General features: G+C 38.3%; 1 protein-coding gene across 5 annotated transcripts in view; it reads left to right on the forward strand.

Annotated features, from left to right (window-relative positions):
• The window catches only part of ETV1 (ETS variant transcription factor 1), an 89,848-nt gene that overhangs the window by 51,126 nt on the left and 19,632 nt on the right, over positions 1 to 19,090 (forward strand). For all 5 annotated transcript variants that reach the window (XM_014563384.2, XM_014563381.2, XM_032483928.1 and 2 more), the window contains one exon: positions 4,046 to 4,293. In XM_014563384.2, coding sequence (XP_014418870.1) covers positions 4,046 to 4,293 — 248 coding nt within the window. The remainder of the gene's footprint in view (positions 1 to 4,045; positions 4,294 to 19,090) is intronic.

Consider the following 19,090-nt stretch of genomic DNA (forward strand, 5'->3'; position numbering starts at 1 on the left):
TTGGAATTAGGTTCTTTACCTTCGACTGAATGGTTTAGCTGTACACAGTTTTGCAGAATAGGATATATTTGATGAAACTATTTCCCCTCCTTTCCAAGTGATGAATATTTTATGTCAGAAGATGCATGACCCTGGACACTGGGAATATAAAGTTAAAGAGATAGAGATTGAATTAGTATTACTTAGAAAGGAACAAAGCAAGACAGAATACAGAGCTAGAGAGAATGCTGTGGCATGTAATTCTCGACTCCTAGAGACGAATAAATTCATATTTAAATAAAATATCGGAGGACCTTTAGAGACCTTAGTAATACAGCTTAAAACATGGGTCAGTTACATGCAGCATCCTTTCTTCCCCTTCTACTTTGTACTTATGTAGAGCCAGGGGTGTGCTGGTCAATGGTTAGCAACAGGCTTTATGAGAAAAATCGAAAGACCAGATGTGGAGCATTTGATGAGTCTGTGATGTAGGTATTGTCCCCATGGCTGACTCCAAGCTGTCAGTGTAACAACTCTGAATGTAGAGTTGGAAAAAAAGATACAGTAACATGCCATTAAAGCATATTCTACCAAACAGATACAAAAGATAGAACCTCAAGAGAATAATTAATATAATTAGTAGTAAAATGTTGTAAAATAATTAAAAAGTGATGAGTTTTGAGGGGGTTTTTTGCCTTTGTTTTCAATATAATTTTTTTAAATTATAAATTTACATCATTGAATTCTTAACAATGGCTGTGTTTAATAGCTGGCTCACGAAATTCCTGAAAATTTAACAATAAGCCAGTGCAAATGGGCTCTGACACACCATGATAAAAATAACTCAGCTGGAGGAATCCTCCACATCAGCAGAGGAAACCAGAAGATGTGCCACTGGCAACTTTCTGAAAATAAGGGAATACTCAGATCTGCTATTTATAGGTTCTTTAATGGGACTCCATCTCAAATTCAGTAACTCTTTTGGTATGAAGGGCTAAGATAAAAGCATTCTTTTCCAGTGTAAAACTAAGTAACGTCTTTCCTACCTTGCTTTCCATCACTAAGTCCTCTTGGGCTTTGGTTCCGAAATGCTAACTGTGATCTTTCCTTTCTTGCCCCTTGGCCTTGAGACTCCGTCAGAGTGTCATGGTATGTGCATCTGTGTAAACAGTTTTGTAAATACAGATGAAAGAAATCTTATTGCTGGGTGGGCCACGAGACAGATGCACATTGTGCGGGATGACAAGGAAAAAGAGGATGAACAAGAAAAGCACATTTTGTTTTGTCCGCCTCTGGTGACTTCCCAGAGGTCTCGGTGCCCAAGGCCCTCACCCTCCGCTTGGCTGCCGGCATTCTAGATGGGATCACGGGCGCTTGGTGCAAGACAGTTCTTTCTTACACAAGGTGACTGCTGCACAAACAGGCTGGCTGTTTTGAGGTGACCTAACTTGAAATGCTTTAGCCAAATCCATTTTAGTTTCTCGACTTGAAGTCAAATATTTGAGACTGAGAACAGCCGGCCCGGAATTCGGAGAGGGAAGCTCGGGGTCTTTTCCCACTGCCCCCTGCTGGGTTTTGAGGCCAGTACCAGCTGGCCAATCCCAGGAAAATCTCTGAAGCCGTATGTTTCTGGGGAGGATTTCTTGGAGAGCTCCAGCCAACAAATGACAGTCCCTCAGTTATAAATGGCACATTTGCTCTGGGAACAGATCCTTTCCCCAAATAGCCCCCTCCAGCCCAGGCACCCCACCTCACTCGGGGCCCGCTTGGTGGCCAGCAGGGCTGGACCCTGCTTCCTCTCCTCGGCTTCATCCTGCTCCTCGGGCCAGCCCTTTGGCACTTTTTCCCGAACCCACTGAGCAGAAGCCTTGTCTGTTTTTCTCAGCGTTTCCCACCACTTGGCTGCTGTTTTTCTTGATCCAAGAGTTCATCAGCCCACTCTCCTTACACATTAACTCTCTTCCAGAAGCTTCCCGAGTCACTTTCTCTTTGCAGTTGATCAGAAGAATGACACCACACACTTGCGGTTTCTAATGAGGCGCATGTGTTTGATACAGACAAGTCCTCAGCAAGGACCAGCTGGAATCAGGTTGACTCGTAAAAACAAGTGGCTTGATTTTTTTTTTTTTTTTTAAACAAAGCTTTTTGTGGAAGTATTATTAACTTCCTTTTAAGGCTTCACAAGGGAGCCAGTTTCTTATTTTAACTTCTAGTTACAATTTTCTGATTCACTCCTTGACAGTTCTTAATGATAATTTCTGTTTCTTTTTTCGGCTAATGAAATAAGCAAGAGAAGGGAAATGAATGCAGTGCCAGTCAGCCTAACTGTTTTGCAATATCCGAGTTTCTAAGTTTATTTTCTGCAGGTGTAGGTGGAATTTCAGTGCTTTCTGTGGCAACCAGTAAGGCTGGAGTTAACTCACGGGACGGAGGGTTCTTAGAAATGCGAAAGCAATTGCTCTGCTGGTTTTGTTTTTATTTTTGTTTTGCTTTTACCTTATTTTCATTTAACATCGCCAAAATTAATTGTTAACTTTCCAAATTAAAGTCTCAGGAATGCTTTTAGGAGGGGAGCAGGGGAGTTAATAGGCTTCCATTTGCTCATAGAAATGTCGGATAGGTTATTTTTAAGCACTCGTGGGCATTTTTAGAGCACTTTTAAATCTTTAATTAATCCACATCTTTGTGGTGGGTCAATGATATTAGGACGAGAAATGCAGAACTGAATGATTATGTGATTAGCCAATCAGTACACAGAACAACCAAGAAAGAAGGAGCATAAAGACTCGCCCTCAGACCTTCTGCCGAGTCCTTAGAGGTCCCTCGGGACCTAACAGCATGACTGTCCCAAATCTACGGAATGCATACATCGTATTTCCATCTTTGGAGGTCTGCTGTAATATTTTATGCTTATTTTTATCAACATGATATTTTCTTTGAAGCAGTTAGAAGCCAGTGTGTTCTGTGCTGCTGTTTGACCATAAAGAAGTGGTCTTTTACAAACGAGCCTGGATTTCAGTTTCCAGTTTAATATCTCACTAGAATACAATGTTATTTCAGACAATGTTGAAGATTTAAGAGTCCTGCCCATTTGAGAAGAAAGTCATTCCTTTCTTACATTCTTAGTAACTCATGGTAAGGGAAGGAAAACCAAGAAGTAGATTTTTATTTGGTTGATTTTTTTATTTGTTGATTAGTTTGGTAACAGAATTAAAAGAGAGCGGATACAGTTTGAGATTAAATTCTATCTGTTTTTTCTTTTGTTTTTTCTTATATGTAATTATTTGATATCCTCTTACTATGGAAATTTGGTAAATGATGTAATTGATTGAGAATTGGCCATTTTAACTGTTAGGGTGTGTATTTTTTGAAAATACTACACTGCTCTCCTAGCCCTGCTCAAGGCACATCTTTAACTTTTTATAAAAATATACTGAAATGATGCTGAAAGCAACTAATTAGAAGGGGAACACAAGGCATATTATAATTAAAAAGCACAGTGCTACTGACCCAGGAAGGAGAAATCTAGTCTTTGTTAAAGATTTACAGTCCAAGTCAGCTGGTATCATGTTCATTAACTAAGCAGTTAAAAATCATCCCAATATGTTATTTTATCTTTTTCCCTTTTTTAAAAATTGAAGTATAATCAGTTTACAATGTGTCGATTTCTGGTGTACAGCATAATGTTTCAGTCATACATATACAGACATATATTTTGTTTCATATTCTTTTTCATTATAGGTTACTGTAAGATATTGAATATAGTCCCTGTGCTGTACAGTAGAAACTTATTGTTTACCTATTTTATATATAGTAGTTCGTATCTGCATAGCCTGAACTCCCAATTTCTCCCTTCCCACTCCCGCCCCCAATGGTAACCATAAGTTTGTTTTCTGTGTCTGTGAGTCTGTTTCTGTTTGGTAAATAAGCTCATTTGTGCCATTTTTTTAGATTCCCCATATAAGTGAAATCATATGGTATTTTTCTTTCTCTTTCTGTTCTGCCAATATTTGAGTGAATATTCCTTGTTACCATTTTGTTTGAAACGTGCTCTCTTATTTTCTAGATTTCGCCGCCAACTCTCTGAACCCTGTAATTCCTTTCCTCCTCTGCCGGCAATGCCGAGGGAAGGACGTCCCATGTACCAACGGCAGCTGTCTGAGCCGAACATCCCCTTCCCACCTCAAGGCTTTAAGCAGGAGTACCACGACCCCGTGTATGAACACAACACCATGGTGGGTGGTGCAGCCAGCCAAAGCTTCCCCCCTCCTCTGCTGATTAAACAGGAGCCCAGAGATTTCGCATATGATTCAGGTAGGCCCACGCCTGAAGTTACGTTTGAGGTAGCTTTTCACTTGCTTGTCAGTTTGACGAGTATTGGGCTCAGACTGGGTGACTCCTGATGTGTGTGTTTGTGTATGTGGAATCATTCTGATTTAGGCCTTCTTTGCATCTTTCTCTCTAGGTGAAGGGTTGGCCTATCAGACCACTTTGGCATGAGCTGACGGTTGCAGTCGTGTCTAAAAGTGCAGTTAGTCAAGAGAAAAGTGCAGTTTATAAAATCAGGCAGGCCCTCAGCCCGAGAGAGGAGCATTCTCCTTCTTTTCTTGGTTCTGGGCTTTCTTTCCATTTTGCTCCTGCAGCACTATTGAATAACAATGTTTACAGAAATTAATACTCTTCTGTATTGGGTAACTTATTGCTTATAACTCTTCGTTTGTTTGTTTTTCTTTGCTTGGTGGCCCAGAAGTAAGGATTTGTACATATTAGGAGAGAAACAGCAAAAATACAGACTTACGGTTTATTCATAGAGCTGAGCTCTAGCCGCACTGAGCCAGAAAGGCCCCACAAAGTAGTATATCAAGTAATATCAAGACGGAGAAGGGGGATTACCTGAAATTAAGGAGCATTTAGGATTATGGCTAATGTTACCACCAAGTATGCCAATATTTGACCTTGAGAGCTCAGAAAAATTACTTAACTCATCTGTGCTCAGTTTTTCCTGTTATAGTCTCAAAATCAGGACACGTGCTTTTCCGACATCTTAGCACTTTTGGAAAAAATGTCAAAATAAAAGCTAACACTCAGAAGAGAGAGACCAGTTACCTGCAAAATATTACTAACGTTATTGTAACCGTGGTCAGCAGGTGGTTGTGGGCTTGAAAACATTTGAAAACCATGTGGCTTCCTTTCATTTGGATGCCAAGTTACAATGTTCTTTATGAAGGAACTATTCCTTCTCTGGGGAGATATCTGCTAAGGTTTCCTATCAGTTCTAATTGATGAACAGAAATTGTCTCCTGGTCTTAAATTTCCATTACCTAAAATTACCTGCTTTATTATGAATTGGCCTTAAAGCTCAGCAAGAAGGAGCCTAAAACTGAGAGTCTCCCTCTGGCCACTGTTTCTCACTGGGCAAAAGCCCAAGGAATAAAGAGGAATTGCCCACTGGGAGGCCATACCTGCACTTCCAGCAAGCGTACCAGCTACCCAGGACCCCTGAGTTCCCTGCCCAGCCAGCCCTGAGTCCACTTCCAGGGCCTGAGCAAGTTCACTTCGGGCCTGCTTTCCTGTGGGCAGAGCGCATGGCTCCCATGTGTGTCTCTAGGTCCAAGGAGGTGGCCCAGGGGCAGTGCTTGTGGGAGGGTGGGGATGGAACCTGGACGTGCCCAGATGCTCGGCCCGTGAGGCCCCCCTGGTATGGAACAGTGTGGGCTGGAGGGGTCAAAAGAGAGGCAGGAGGGGTGTGGGCTGAGGTCTAAAAACTGGAAACTGGCTCCACGTCATCCTCCTTCAGTGCTCATCTTAAGAGATTTCCTGAACTTGTAGATTTGACCTGGCCTTCCAAGTTGTTATGATGGCGTAATTTCAAGGAATGGGAGGAGAGACCGTATTTATCAGATTGTTTGGCTGGTTTATAATATTAAACATTGAAACATATGATGTGAAGGCCTTTGTTTGAATACTTGCCCCAGGCCCTGTGGTTTGGAGGCCATTCGAAAATGTACCATAGTGGTTACAGCGTAGAACCTTCTCTATTTGTGCATAATTTATGCCTATAATTAAGAACACTACACTATGATGGGCTTTATTATAGAGAGGATTCACTTTTCTCTCTAAACTTCTAATCCTGTTAACTAGTGTTCTCCTTATTCTCCAAACCACCATTTCACTTGCTGCACAGTTTTTTTGAATTTACCATGATTTCAGGAAACTTTACATGGAAATGATTTAAAATAGCCCAAATAATTGGTTCGAAAAGATTTGTAGGGCATAGTGTTTAAAATGTGTTCTTTGTGTGTTCTAGAAATGTTTTTATGTGTATAACCTGAACAACATGAACAGTAAAAGCATTTTCTTGATTCTGTAGTTTGCCACATGTATAAATTCCCCTCATATTTATGTTGTATATAAAATTATATGTAACTTGGTGTTGAGGATGTGTAACTTTTCTTGAGACGATGCGAACCAAACAAGGAAAAGATTCAAATAATACAATGAGGGCAAAAAAAAAAAAATAGGAGATGGCGCTGTGAGGTTTAATTGTGTTATTTGTGCGCGATACGTAAAATGATGTTCAGAGTCAGTCGCTGTCTGACCCTCAAAAGCACAGATTCAGTCACTTGTAACCTGAAAAGCATAGTCCATGCCTTAGCTCAGACTGCTATAATGAAAAATGCCGTCCACCGGAAAGCTGAAACAGCAGACCTTTACTTCTCACAGTTCTGCAGGCTGGGAAGTGCGAGATCAAGGTACGGGCAGGTTCATGTCCTGGTAGGGCCTCTCTTCCTGGCTTGCAGAGGGCCACTTCCTCACTGTGTCCTCATGTGGCAGAGAGAGATGGAGCTCTGGTCTCTCTTCCACTTCTTATAAGGACACTATCCCACCGTGAGGAGCCCCACCCTCATGGCTTAACCTCATCCTAATTACCTCTCAAAGGCCCCTGCTCCAAATACCATCGTATCAGGCATCAGGACGTCATCGTGAGTGTTGGGGGATATTTAGTCTGTAACAGTCCAGTATCTTATTTTCAAGGTACATAGGGCATGTCTTTTGTTAAATTGCCGTATACCTTACAAATGACTTGTACAATACTTGTTTAATATTTGAGAAGCTGTTCATTTATATTGCTTTCTCTCCTCTAAATTATATTTCAGATTGCTGAAGTTGTACACCACCTTTGAATTCTAATTTCAGTGTTGCCCATAAGATACAGTTCAGATTTGCTTGAAGAGTTAGGTAGAGGTGGATCTTCTGGCTGTGGCCTGGAGACCTGTAGTAACTGTGTAACCAGGGCCTATGAAAAATTAATCTGTAGGTATCAAAATATGTTTCACTGGCCACCAAATTGCTGTAATTAACTTGACACGTCTGTAAACGTCATACACTGCCGTCAATGAGTCTGATCTCCAGATGCTTTGTTGCGTTGTCATTCGTTCTTTCATCCTTGCTGAGAGCACATTAAATAACCTTTTTAGGAAATCTGGTGTTTTTATTACCAAATCACTGAGTTCTTGGTTCACTAACTGATGTTGAACAAATAGCACATTAGAAAATATCTTATGTGATTTAAGAACAATGCAAAAGGCGTTTCCTAGTCTGTTTACTCAGCATCTATGATCTAAAGGTTGTCCTTTCAGGAGGCCTCTAGGACTCTTTATTACTTAATTTCGTATAACATAAATGTTGTGAAAATAAAAGAAGCTTTGTAAGTGAAAAGGCAACATGATTATGTGCTAATAAAGCCTGACATTAATTATGACATGGGAAATGGAAGGTCTATTAGTTATAATTATAATTATAGGAATGCAATTTCAACTGCTGAGTATTTAAGCTAAAAAATTGCAAAATATTATGTTAGTAGAGTAGAAATTTTTATTCAGGAAAAGGGAAAAAAAATTTGGATCAGAAGACACTGAGGAGATAAAACATTGATTATTTAGGGCCAATTTGGTGCACCAGTGCAGTGGAATTATGATGACATGATGATATTAAGTTCTCAGCAGTCCAATTATGTCTATTGTTATTTTCCTTCTCTGTTTCTCTAGCCTAATAATGCTGCAAAGAGCAGGACACGGGTTTTTTGTTGGTTGGTTGATCTTTCTTGAATCCAACATGATTTCCTCTTTTTTTGCCTCTATGGCCAAGTGGCTACATAAAAAGAGTTGAATAGGCATTGAATGCTTCGTTTGGAGTGCTGTGTGCCGTGCTCGGGCTTCCATAAAATCATGGCTATCTTCTCAAGATCATGCTCACATATGAGGTTTTACACGTTCAGAATGCTCAATGAGGTACAAATTTTAGATACTCAGAAAAATGTATTTCATTAGAGATGTAGATGTTTGTTGATTGGTCTTTTGCTTTGTTTTCTTTTTGGATTGCTTAGGGTAGTATTTCTAGGAGGCTGGTGGGCACATGAAACTAAAGTTTGACTCAAGAAAATATCAGCACACTGTGTTCATACACTTTGGTATTTTCACACTCAGGAAATTATCTTACAGAATGAGAGACACACGATGAATGTTTGGTGAGGGGGATTATTATAAATATAAAATAATTGAATGATAGTATAAGTTATGGCTCTCTAAATCAGAAATATTACACAGTCATTAGAAGTCAGGCTTTAAAAAATATTTAATAAAGTGAGACAAGTTTTAAAAAATCATTATGTATAAAGCATGACTCATGCAAAATAAGACCCAGTATGAAAATCCTGTGGTTATGTACTTCTGGGACGGCCTTAGAGACGGAGGAGAATTAACATGCGAGTGTTAACATGGTGGGTGTCAGGTTCATCCCTGCACTGCGCTTGCATTCCCACCATTTCATGCTGTTATGTTCCCTTTGCACTTTGGGTGTATCAAAAGTCTTAACCTAGGAGTTGATTGGAGGGACGAGGCATTAATAAGGTGTTTTTAACCCTCAGGGCCTATTCTGTTACCCTAATTAGTTCAAAAGATGCCTCCAGACCATGTGAAGGAGCAGTTTAACCTAGAAGCTGGGAATGAAGAGAGGAAAAGAGAACTTTCAGGTCATAAAGATGGTTTCCAAAACAAGTAAATGGGAGAAACTGTGTCATTGGAGCTTTGGGAAGAAGAGAAAGGAGACATAGAGGGGAAGGGAGAAAGCTGGCATCATATTTTCCTAAGAAAATGTTTCTATATTTTTTAAATTGTGTTTTTAGGGCCCTTCCTAAAGGGCTGATGTACTGATGAGGGCCTCTGTGAATTTGGAGGCATGTTATGTTTATGCGGTCATAAATGCTAGCATTATTTTAAATTGGGAAATGGACACAGATAGCTGTTCACATACTCATGAATCTTTAAACTCATGAAAGCTCTTGGAGATCACGTAGTTCAGATTCCTCCTTTACACCCTGGCTGTGTGGATAAAATGTCCAGGACTCATTCGAGATAACCTACCACCATCTACACATGTGTGAGGGGAAACAACCCAAATTAGAACCAAGATTTTCTTATTCTTAGCTTAGCGCACAATTCACAGTCTGTCTTACTATATAATTGTCCAAAATAAATCCACAATTTACTAGATATATTATTGATCCTTTTCTCACTTTTTTAGACTGAGTATTTTTCTATGTTTTTTAAAAAATTGCACTGTGATCCGGGGTAATCTGCATTAAATGCATCTGTGTTAAAGCCTAAGGTATGCTTTCCTAATGTGTTCGTCTCATATTAGTCTCCAAATTTTCTTCTAATTGTTAGGTGCTCACTGTTGTAAGATAGGAAAATATAGAAACTCAAATGATATTTAGGATTAAAATGCATTCTATTTCCTTTTTAAAAATATACCATAAACGGTCAAGAGTTGAGATTGTCCCTGAGGTAACTTTTCCTAACAGTTCTTTCAGAAAAGGCTGAATAATAATTAGAAGGAAAAGCAGCAAACCAGTGGCCTTTCCAGCTCTAAAATCCTTTGGTTGTATGAACCTTGAGTTTGTCTGAGCCTTCTTATTGGACTTCACTCTTTGTTAAAACATTTGCTAGATTGATGGCTTAAAATTTAACGAGAAGTCATTTTCAAACTTTGTCAGCTGAATCCATTTTTCAGCAGAAAGCTTATGAATGAAGGACTGCAATATATAAAACAGATAGAAAGAAAGCTTGCATTTGGAAAAGTAAGATAGGCCTTTTCTGTCTTCTGTTTTTAAGTCCCTTCATTTTTGACCCAAGCATCCCCTACCAAGTTCTCCACACACTTCTTTATCACCTTTGGACTTTGATGAAGGCCAATGGACAAAACTTTCAATTTAGAGAATAATGATCTATCCTTAGCATGTATAAAAATTGTGTGCTGGCAGAGAAATGGTGAAATAAATGCAGAAAAAATGTTGACCTCATGTTGAAGATGTTGAAACTAGGAATATGTTTAACATTATTTGTCAGAGACAGGCGCACATACTCACATAGGCCCGAGCTGGCATGTTAGTCCTAAGAGTTAGAATACTCTGGGGTGTCTGATATGGCAAGAGAAGATTTTTGTGTTGTAAATGTGATCCTGCGTTTTGCTGTGTGGGCGGGTGCTCGTCTTAATCATCCAGCTTACGGAGAGGTGAAGTAATTCCTAATGCTGCTCTTAGTCAGTGTTGCTTGGGATTCCCCTTCCAGAATTTATAATATGGTTTTAAAGTGAGAGTTACAGGATGAAGCCAGTGGATAATAGAGCAAGAAACACATACTTATTTTCTGTAGCCGCATAGGAATATGAATAAATAGTGCTTTCTGTGTTTGGAGATGATTTGACAGGGTCTTAATCAACTGACTCAACCTGTACAAAATCTAAACAAACAAACAAACAAAAACCCCCAAATTCAGAAGGCTAAATGTACTCAGTAGTTTATCCCTAAACTATTACTGTTATGATTGTTACTACGATTACCATGGTATATTATTTTTTAATGGTTTCTCATTATTTATTTCATAAGAGGAGACATATGTTTTAGGGACATTGACTTCATTTATATTTTATAATATATTTTCTTATATCCTTTGTGAACAGTTGAATTATACATAAGTAAACAACCAAAAATATTGTTCAAGAAATACAAGGAATGCAGTTATTACAAAAGGAAATTGTTGAAAAGGCTAATTAAAATTGGATTAAAAAAAAATAAAGTTGGATAGAACAGAGAGGGTAGAAATAAAGGCCACTAATATTTATTTTGAACTTCCGGGCCTGCCATAAACCAACTTCATCCTTTCCAAAATGGAAGGAAGACCCCATGATTGACAATAACTTTCATTTTTTTTTAATTTAAAATAGAGCGTTTGGAAATATTCAGCTTTACTTCATCATTTTTACTTACATAGCTTTGAACCACTTTGAAAACTAATTCTTGAAAGAATACTGAATTTTCTTTAAAGCCTTGAACAAAGAATATTATTTAGGAATTAGTAATTCAATGTACATTCACTTTTCAGTGGTCTTGCTCTGCTCCATATTTTCCTTAGATGGTAGATTATAGAATTCCTTATCATCTCCTCACTTGGCTGTGTCACGTGTTTTAATTTTAGTTCGAAGTTTAATATGATGGTAACTTTATTCTCTACCATTTTATTTGCCAGGTATTAGATATTGGCAGGTAAATATTAAATTATCATAATGCCATAGTAGACAATCCTTCCCACCTTTCAAACCAAAGACCATGCAGTTTTCATGTTTGTCCCCATTCCTTCTTTTATCGTATGGTAGAGATCCCATGAGATACTGTTTAGAGATATGTTCAGGGGTTGACTGCCACTGATTCCTAGTCTGGTCATTGGAAGAAAGAAGTGTTTCCTTCCCTCTTGAGTCCAGGACCAAGTTACAGATGGCTGATAGAACCCATTATGTATTTTAACAGTGTTTGGTATGGGGCTGACTTTACAAATCATTCTCATAATTGCTCTTTTTTTTTTCCTCCTAAAAACTCTAGATATTTTTAAGTATTACCATCTTTAGTAATTTCTAAGGCAGCAGTGATTATGGTCCCATGAACTCTGGCTTTTTGTACCTGATATTTAACACTCCCAAAGGCCAAGCCTTGGCCCTACTCCATTACTAAGAATCATTTGCTTATGGCCACATTTTTTCCTGAAACATGGTGGCTCATTTTTCCCCCTCCTAACTTTAAAACTATTGTCCAAGAATTTCAAGTAGAGGATCTCTTGGGAATGTAAAGGAATGAGCTATCGATCCTTCAGAAAATGTTAACATTCTGTTTCTCTAACATCCAAAGATAATTTTCTTTTACTGAGCCAGTGATTTGTGGACTAGTAGATCACTTCATCTCTGATTTTTAGGTGCTTCATTTGTGAAAAGTGATGGTGATGTCTTTCCGATTGATTTTGTTACTATAATAGAGGTCATGGATTGGCTTCCCAATTTGACTTCGCTTTCTATTGCTTAGCAGACGTCATATGAGTTTTCCTCATTCGGTGCTGAGTTAAAATAGCAAATCTCCCAAAACAGTACTTTGGCCCACTGTATCAGTTTTTCTAAGAAATACTTAAATATGCTCTAAATCTACAGTTACAGTAAGTGGCATTGGCTAGTGATTTGATTTGAGAATTGAGACCAAGGTCTGGATTTACTCTTTATGCATTAACACAGGTCAGATGGACAGGGACTGCATTTTAAGTCAGTAATGGAAGGCTGAAGGCTGTCTTAAACCAATCATATCAGTTTTACCCATGACTGATTGATCCCTAGGGGCAGAGCCCTGTAAGCATTTCTTTTACATGAATGGACTCTACAGAGCCTGGAGTTTCATTCATAAAATGGAGACTGAAAGGAAACGCACATACACACACACATACACTCCTACTCGCTGGAATGTCCATTTATACAGAGCTGAAGGGTGTAGTGTTCCATCAGCTGCTGCCTTTGCCAGTTGACTGGAAGTAATGATTAATGCTCATTGGTCCCGCCTGCATGTAACCTGACACTATTTATGGCCTTGCATGCTCCTAATGTATAGTGAATGAGAAGACAACATTCTCAAATCAGAAACATAAACAGGAACTGGTGGGTCTGAATTCCATTCAAATATGTCATTTCAGCCACACAGTGTTTGTCTAACTTGGATTTTACAGGCAGGAAAGGGGGAAGGGAGGGATAATTTGCTTGTGAGTTGTACTAGCATGAAAAAAGGGAGTTAGAAGAGGGAGGGGAGCATACTTTTTTAGTGTGGGATTTTTAGCTTTTTAGAGAAAACAAGCAGGATGCTTCGGCTCAGAACTGCCTGTTTTGAGTGGATGAAATGAACACACAACTGATTTCACATGTGCTACGAAGATCTGCAATTAAATGAGACAGTTTAAGGAGGCACATTTGGATCTCTCCCCGTATGTTTCATAAACGTGAGCAAGAGAGGGGAGATAAATATTATTTATTTTTTAAAGTATATGTTTGAGTATATGTTTTTAGGTTTAGAACATTGTTACAGAATTTTTTTATACTTAAAGGATCTCTATTCTCAAATGACTTAACTACTTAACAGTTTAGAGGAAAGGGAGACTTTTTATTTCATAAAATATTTTTCCCTAACATATGCATAACTTAACTGAACCCTTTTGAGGAATTTTTGTCAGATTAGATAGATGATTATTGTTTTTAGTGTGTGTGTGTATGTGTGTGTGTGTGTGTGTGTGTGATTTTTCTATTGTTTCTAATACAGTCTGGAAAATTTTAGAGACATATTCACAGATACATATAAGAAACTGAAAGAATGACATGCACATGTCATTGTGATTTAGTCGCTCTTTTCCTAAATTTAGAGAAGTATCTTTGACTGGTCAGTTCTGATAACCCTCCTCTTCAGTGTGTGGGCCTTCGCAGTTCATTGTTTTCATCCACATGTTTTTGTTATTCTTAGCGTTAACAAAAATAAAACCACTCACTTTGCATAACACTGGGAACGTTTTACTGAATCTTAGACTGGATACCTATTCGCTATCAGTGTCATTTTGAGCATGTTTTATTTCCTCTTTTGACCTCAGTTTCCTGATTTATAGAAAGGGGCAAATGATTCCTCTACCCTTTGGGTTTTCATAAGGATTAAATTGGCTACGTTTGTAAAATTACTGATACAGTATTAGGGGTGCAGACAATTATCATAAGGATTTCTCTTGGTAGGATTTTATCCTAACTTCTAGAGATTTCCTCCAAGACTGTTGCCAGCCCTTGAATAAGATGCCTCTCTTATTTCTAGTATTTACAGATATGCTTGGGTACTAGAGGGTAAGACGAAGAGATACTTTCATGTTAAAACAATCATCCCGTGCGTGGCCCACAAGGTACTGTACCATTGTGCTCTTTCTGACGTAGTGAAACAATCGTACTGAACTAACTACTAGTATTACTCATGTTCAAAGCAAGTAGAATACATCGTCTCAATACTGTGGTAACCCAAGGAGGTATGAAAGTGCGAGGACAAACGATTCATACTGATTTGGTTTCAAATCGTGTAAATTGCAAAAATCATTAAAACTTCCCCTCTTCAGAAATCTTTTGTGGCCCATTTTGGTAGCTAATGACATCTTTTCTCATAGTTTCTTTTAAACTTCTGTTCATTGTCAGAGTACAATAATGGCTAATAGTCAAAGTGACAATTGCACTTACGTTTCCTATCTGTTCAACTTTCTTTTTAACTCTAAATTAATAAAACCTTTCACAGGCTTATAAAACGTACACAATGGTGAGCTGGTCCTTATTTATGCAGGATACTGTCTCCCCAAAAGACCCAGATGCTCACAAGAGAAGTCTGTGGTTTCTTAGGTAAAATTCTATACTGTTATTTCATGTTATTGTAGCCTTTAAGTTTTAAAAGCATCTGAATTCAGATAACTGCATTACTTTTCCCCCCCTCCTAAGATTTTGCAAACACTATTCTAGGCATACAAAGACTAACATCGTTCTCTTTCTGTCCTCAAAGTCTGTCAATAGTGGATTCAGTACATCTGAGCTGTGGTAGAAGAAATATCTCTGCAGATTTTCATTATATATTCACAGTTTACTAAAAATCCTAATGAGAAAGCTCCCATTTAAGTGTGAATGAGGTAATACTAAATTCATCACTCTCTTTTTAAGATTTCAGCCACCTCCAGCCTTTCCCTCTTCACATGAGGTTCAGTAACTAAGACGTAGTATTCACATAGAGCTTTTGTGACTGACAACAAATAGGTCTTATAAAACTGGAGTTTTTTGCCATCACCCTTGCTTCAAGTAAATTCAGACATACTAACACAGGGCCTTATTTCTAGAGTCAATTACTTTCAGGTTTGTTCTCTAATAGAAAGATTGTCTGGGTGTAAAAAAATCCTTACATTAGCATCCTTTTCAGGAAACTTCATAAAATACAGTTTTCTTGATTAGCTACACAAAGTCTAGTCATGTGGCAAGTGGCAATGCAGAGGGAAAAGACACTACACTAGTTTGTGTGTGAATGCTTTTGGACTTAACTACATCTTCATAAAGCTCGTGTTTTTTGTGCACTCTGGAAAACCTCTGGATTTTGAACATTAAACTGTGAGTTGGCCAGGAAATAAGAGGAAACAAACAAAAGAATGAAGTTTAAAACAGATAAAATTGAGACGGGCTCTGTCGTAGTGATCATCTTTCTTGAATGAGATTTATGTCATGAGTTCTTGGTACAACCAATATTTCTTTAGATGATATGTAAATGTTTTTGAAAAACTTGTTTAGACTCCTTTGTTTACACTGAAACACACACACACACACACACACACACACACACACACAAGCACATTTTTCATCAGTTACCTGTTCACGTCAGATGTATGTCCACACACATTTTGGCCTTAGTCTTTTAATGTCCCCTGGTTTTCCATGATCAATGTGCAATACACAACATTAGGTGGATTTTATCTTGTCATATCACCTCCTCAAGGATTAAGGGTGTAGTCAGTCCATCTTTGCATTGCACACTCACATGAAAGCAAAATTACATCAAAATACAATATTGAGCATATTCCTGTCTTACTGGGATTTCTCACTTACTCTCAGAGATTTGAATGCTTCATTAAGTATCACACTGATTATTTCTACAGGAATTTAACCACAAGCTTCAAATCAAAGAGAGGTGCTTTTCCACCTTTGTTTGGAGTTTACAGTCTGAAGTGTCTCCAGTTTTGTACACTACTTGATAACGAACAATCTCAACAAATTGTAGGGATGTCTCATACGACTGTGGCAAATGGTTTCTCTCTGGTCTGGCCTGTTGTAGCTCCTAGAAGCTTCAGGCAAACCAGGCCCTGAAGGAAAGGGAACCTTCATTCTGTACCACGTGGCAGCACATATGCAAATCAGAGAAGTGCCCAGCAAATTCATAACTGCACTTTGTGGTCAGGCCTTTGGTAAAGCCTCCCAAATCAGTATTATGTTTCCCAATACAGCTTTTAAATGCAAGTCAGGAAACAGAGAAACCAACTGTTTAGTTTCATACCTGCATATCTTAATCTAAAGGAAATTTTAACAGCGTTACTAAGGGTGAAGATTAATTAAATCAAGCGGTTTGGGGTGTTCACTTACTCTTTTTAACTTCCCCTCCATTGACTAGAGCATTAAAATGACAACAGTGCTTTGCTGCTTTGAATTTCTGCAGCATGTTGGATCAGCTTTCATCACCATGAACTCATCTGTGACAAATTATAGGCAGTTTAGTTTCCGCAAGCTTATTGGGCCCCATACTAATGCCACATTGTACAGCTCTTTGATCCATAAGTTTCAAAATAATAATAAAAAAAATCTGTTAGCCTAAATTAAATGTACGTAATTCAATTTACAGATTGAATTTAGAACTTTGTAAACTAAAGTCACTTAGCACCAAATATGAGGGGGTAAGACTGTAAAAAATAAACTCAAAAAAGAGACCTCCAAATGTTTTGAAAATGTAATCACACTTCTCACTTAAACCTTTTAAATCATACATTTATAAATCATACATTATGATGAATTTTAAATCAATGTATTTTAAATGTCATAGGTTAATAGGTGGATTTGTGAGGAACAGTACTAACAAGCAATGTAAACCATCTCAATAGATACGTGATTTCAAAATAGCAAATTAAAATACAGAAATAATTTTGGTACATACATTTTTCTAGTCTTAAGTACCCTGTTTCCTGCTGTTTAAATACTTGTGAAGTTCACTTAAAAATAGACTGTTATGGGTAAGAAGTACCATACCTTGAATCCTCACTGTTCGCACACACTGGGCAAATTGTTGCCCATGCCTGACCTCATATGGATTCCGACAACCCTTTGAAGGAAATCAGCATTATTCCCATTTTATGGATGTGGAGGTTGAGAGTTAGAGATGTTAAATGACTAATATAATGTCATGCCCCCACAAAATATCAGACCTGAGATGCAAAGCCGGGTCTGTTAGATGACAAGGTGCACGTCTGTAATCACAGTGCCGTACCAGTGATCCTAAGGTTATAATTATGGACGCACATAAGGGCAGGGTAAATACGCTGTCATCCTAACATCTGTGCGTGGGTTAAACTACAGCTTATTATTGTTGCTGAATTATCTAAGTTTTATTTCATGCATAAACGTAAATGAATACATGTGAAATGCTTTCACTCCCTGCTACGAAACACTTGCCTTTGAAGTCACCGCGTAGCTAGTTTGGATCTTAGTTGAGCATTTAGCTGAAGTTAAATTGTAATGCCAAACTTCATTGGTTGGATTTTTTTATTAGATAAGGTAGAAATGAAAGCAGCAGGCAATTTAATTAGCAGTAATTTTTCTGGGCAAGTCATTACTTTGATGAACTTCAGAGCAATGTTTATGGCTCCTAATTAACCATGTTAGTCATTTGATTGAATAATCACTTTGGAAATGTTTCTACAATTTGATTAGAGTCTGACCCACTCTGATAGTCATAAATTAACTGATATCACTTTAGGATAACATGACTTTAGTTACTTTAAGGGAATAAACTCCTCTTAGCCATATTTTTTCAGGCTTCTCTGGACCTTAGAAAGGACACCAATTTTAAGGATAGATTGGATTTAAACAATGCTGGCCAAGTGTCTCAATTTCAGGAGCGTGATGTTAATTTTATTTACTCTGGGGTGTAATAAATAGCATTAAGAACTGGCGTAAACACAAATATATCCTCATCTGTGTATTTTTTTTCTCCTAAATTGCTGTTCAGTGCCTTTTTTTCTTGGAATTTAGACTACAAGTTGGGCCTTTGGAATATAATGGAGGTTCTGGCTTTAGCCTTATTATGAGTCATTAATTTATTGTGACTTAATTTTAAATCAATAGAATTTGAATATCATAGATTAATAAGTAGAATTTGTGAAAAGTATTATAGAGAAAATACAACAAAAAACAGTAAGTCAGCCAGGTCAGCAGCCACATGAGTGTCGGTGAAGTTAGCCATCAAATCCTGTCTTTGATGTCAAATGTCTAGTCTTCCAGGATTCTGCTTATTTTGTACTATGTTGGAGCACTTCTGTAAGCTGTTCCTTCAACTTGGAACACTGGGTTCCTCAGAAATGCTTGCGTTCCCTTTCTTCCTCTTTTCCTCCCCCTCTGGGGAGGGAAGGGCTATGTTTAGTCACACTTATGTGTAATAGGGTTTAACCTATACGTTTTCCTCTCGCTGCCTCTCGAGCCAGCCAGCTGTTTTTACAGCCACACTCCAGCTGGGCAGCAGTCAGTAAAAGTATTTTGTGGTGGGGTGTCAACACCCGTACGGCAAAATGCCTGCCTCTGAGCAGCTGGTAAGCCGATGGCAGAGTCATTAACGCGCCCTCCCTTCCCGGCCCAGCTGCATGAAGGACCTTACGCCTTGGCGAGAAATCAAAATAAGCTTAAAAATTAAGTTGAATTACCATTGGTTAAAAAGTTGGGATAAAATGGATTGCTAGCTGTTTGATAACCCAAAAGGTCAACTGCACGGCCACCCTCTCATAAGCCCTGATAAAGGCTTAACCCTGCCTTTTTAGGGTCAGAATTACAAACCATATAATACTTTATGTAAAGAAGAGACATGATGTAATAAAATGTTTGATAATGAGTTTTCTACTACGTTCAGCGGGTGAGTTATGGATGCCTGCATACTCTTCAA

Source organism: Camelus ferus, chromosome 7, assembly GCF_009834535.1.
Source record: "Camelus ferus isolate YT-003-E chromosome 7, BCGSAC_Cfer_1.0, whole genome shotgun sequence".
In the NCBI taxonomy this organism is placed as follows: domain Eukaryota; kingdom Metazoa; phylum Chordata; class Mammalia; order Artiodactyla; family Camelidae; genus Camelus; species Camelus ferus.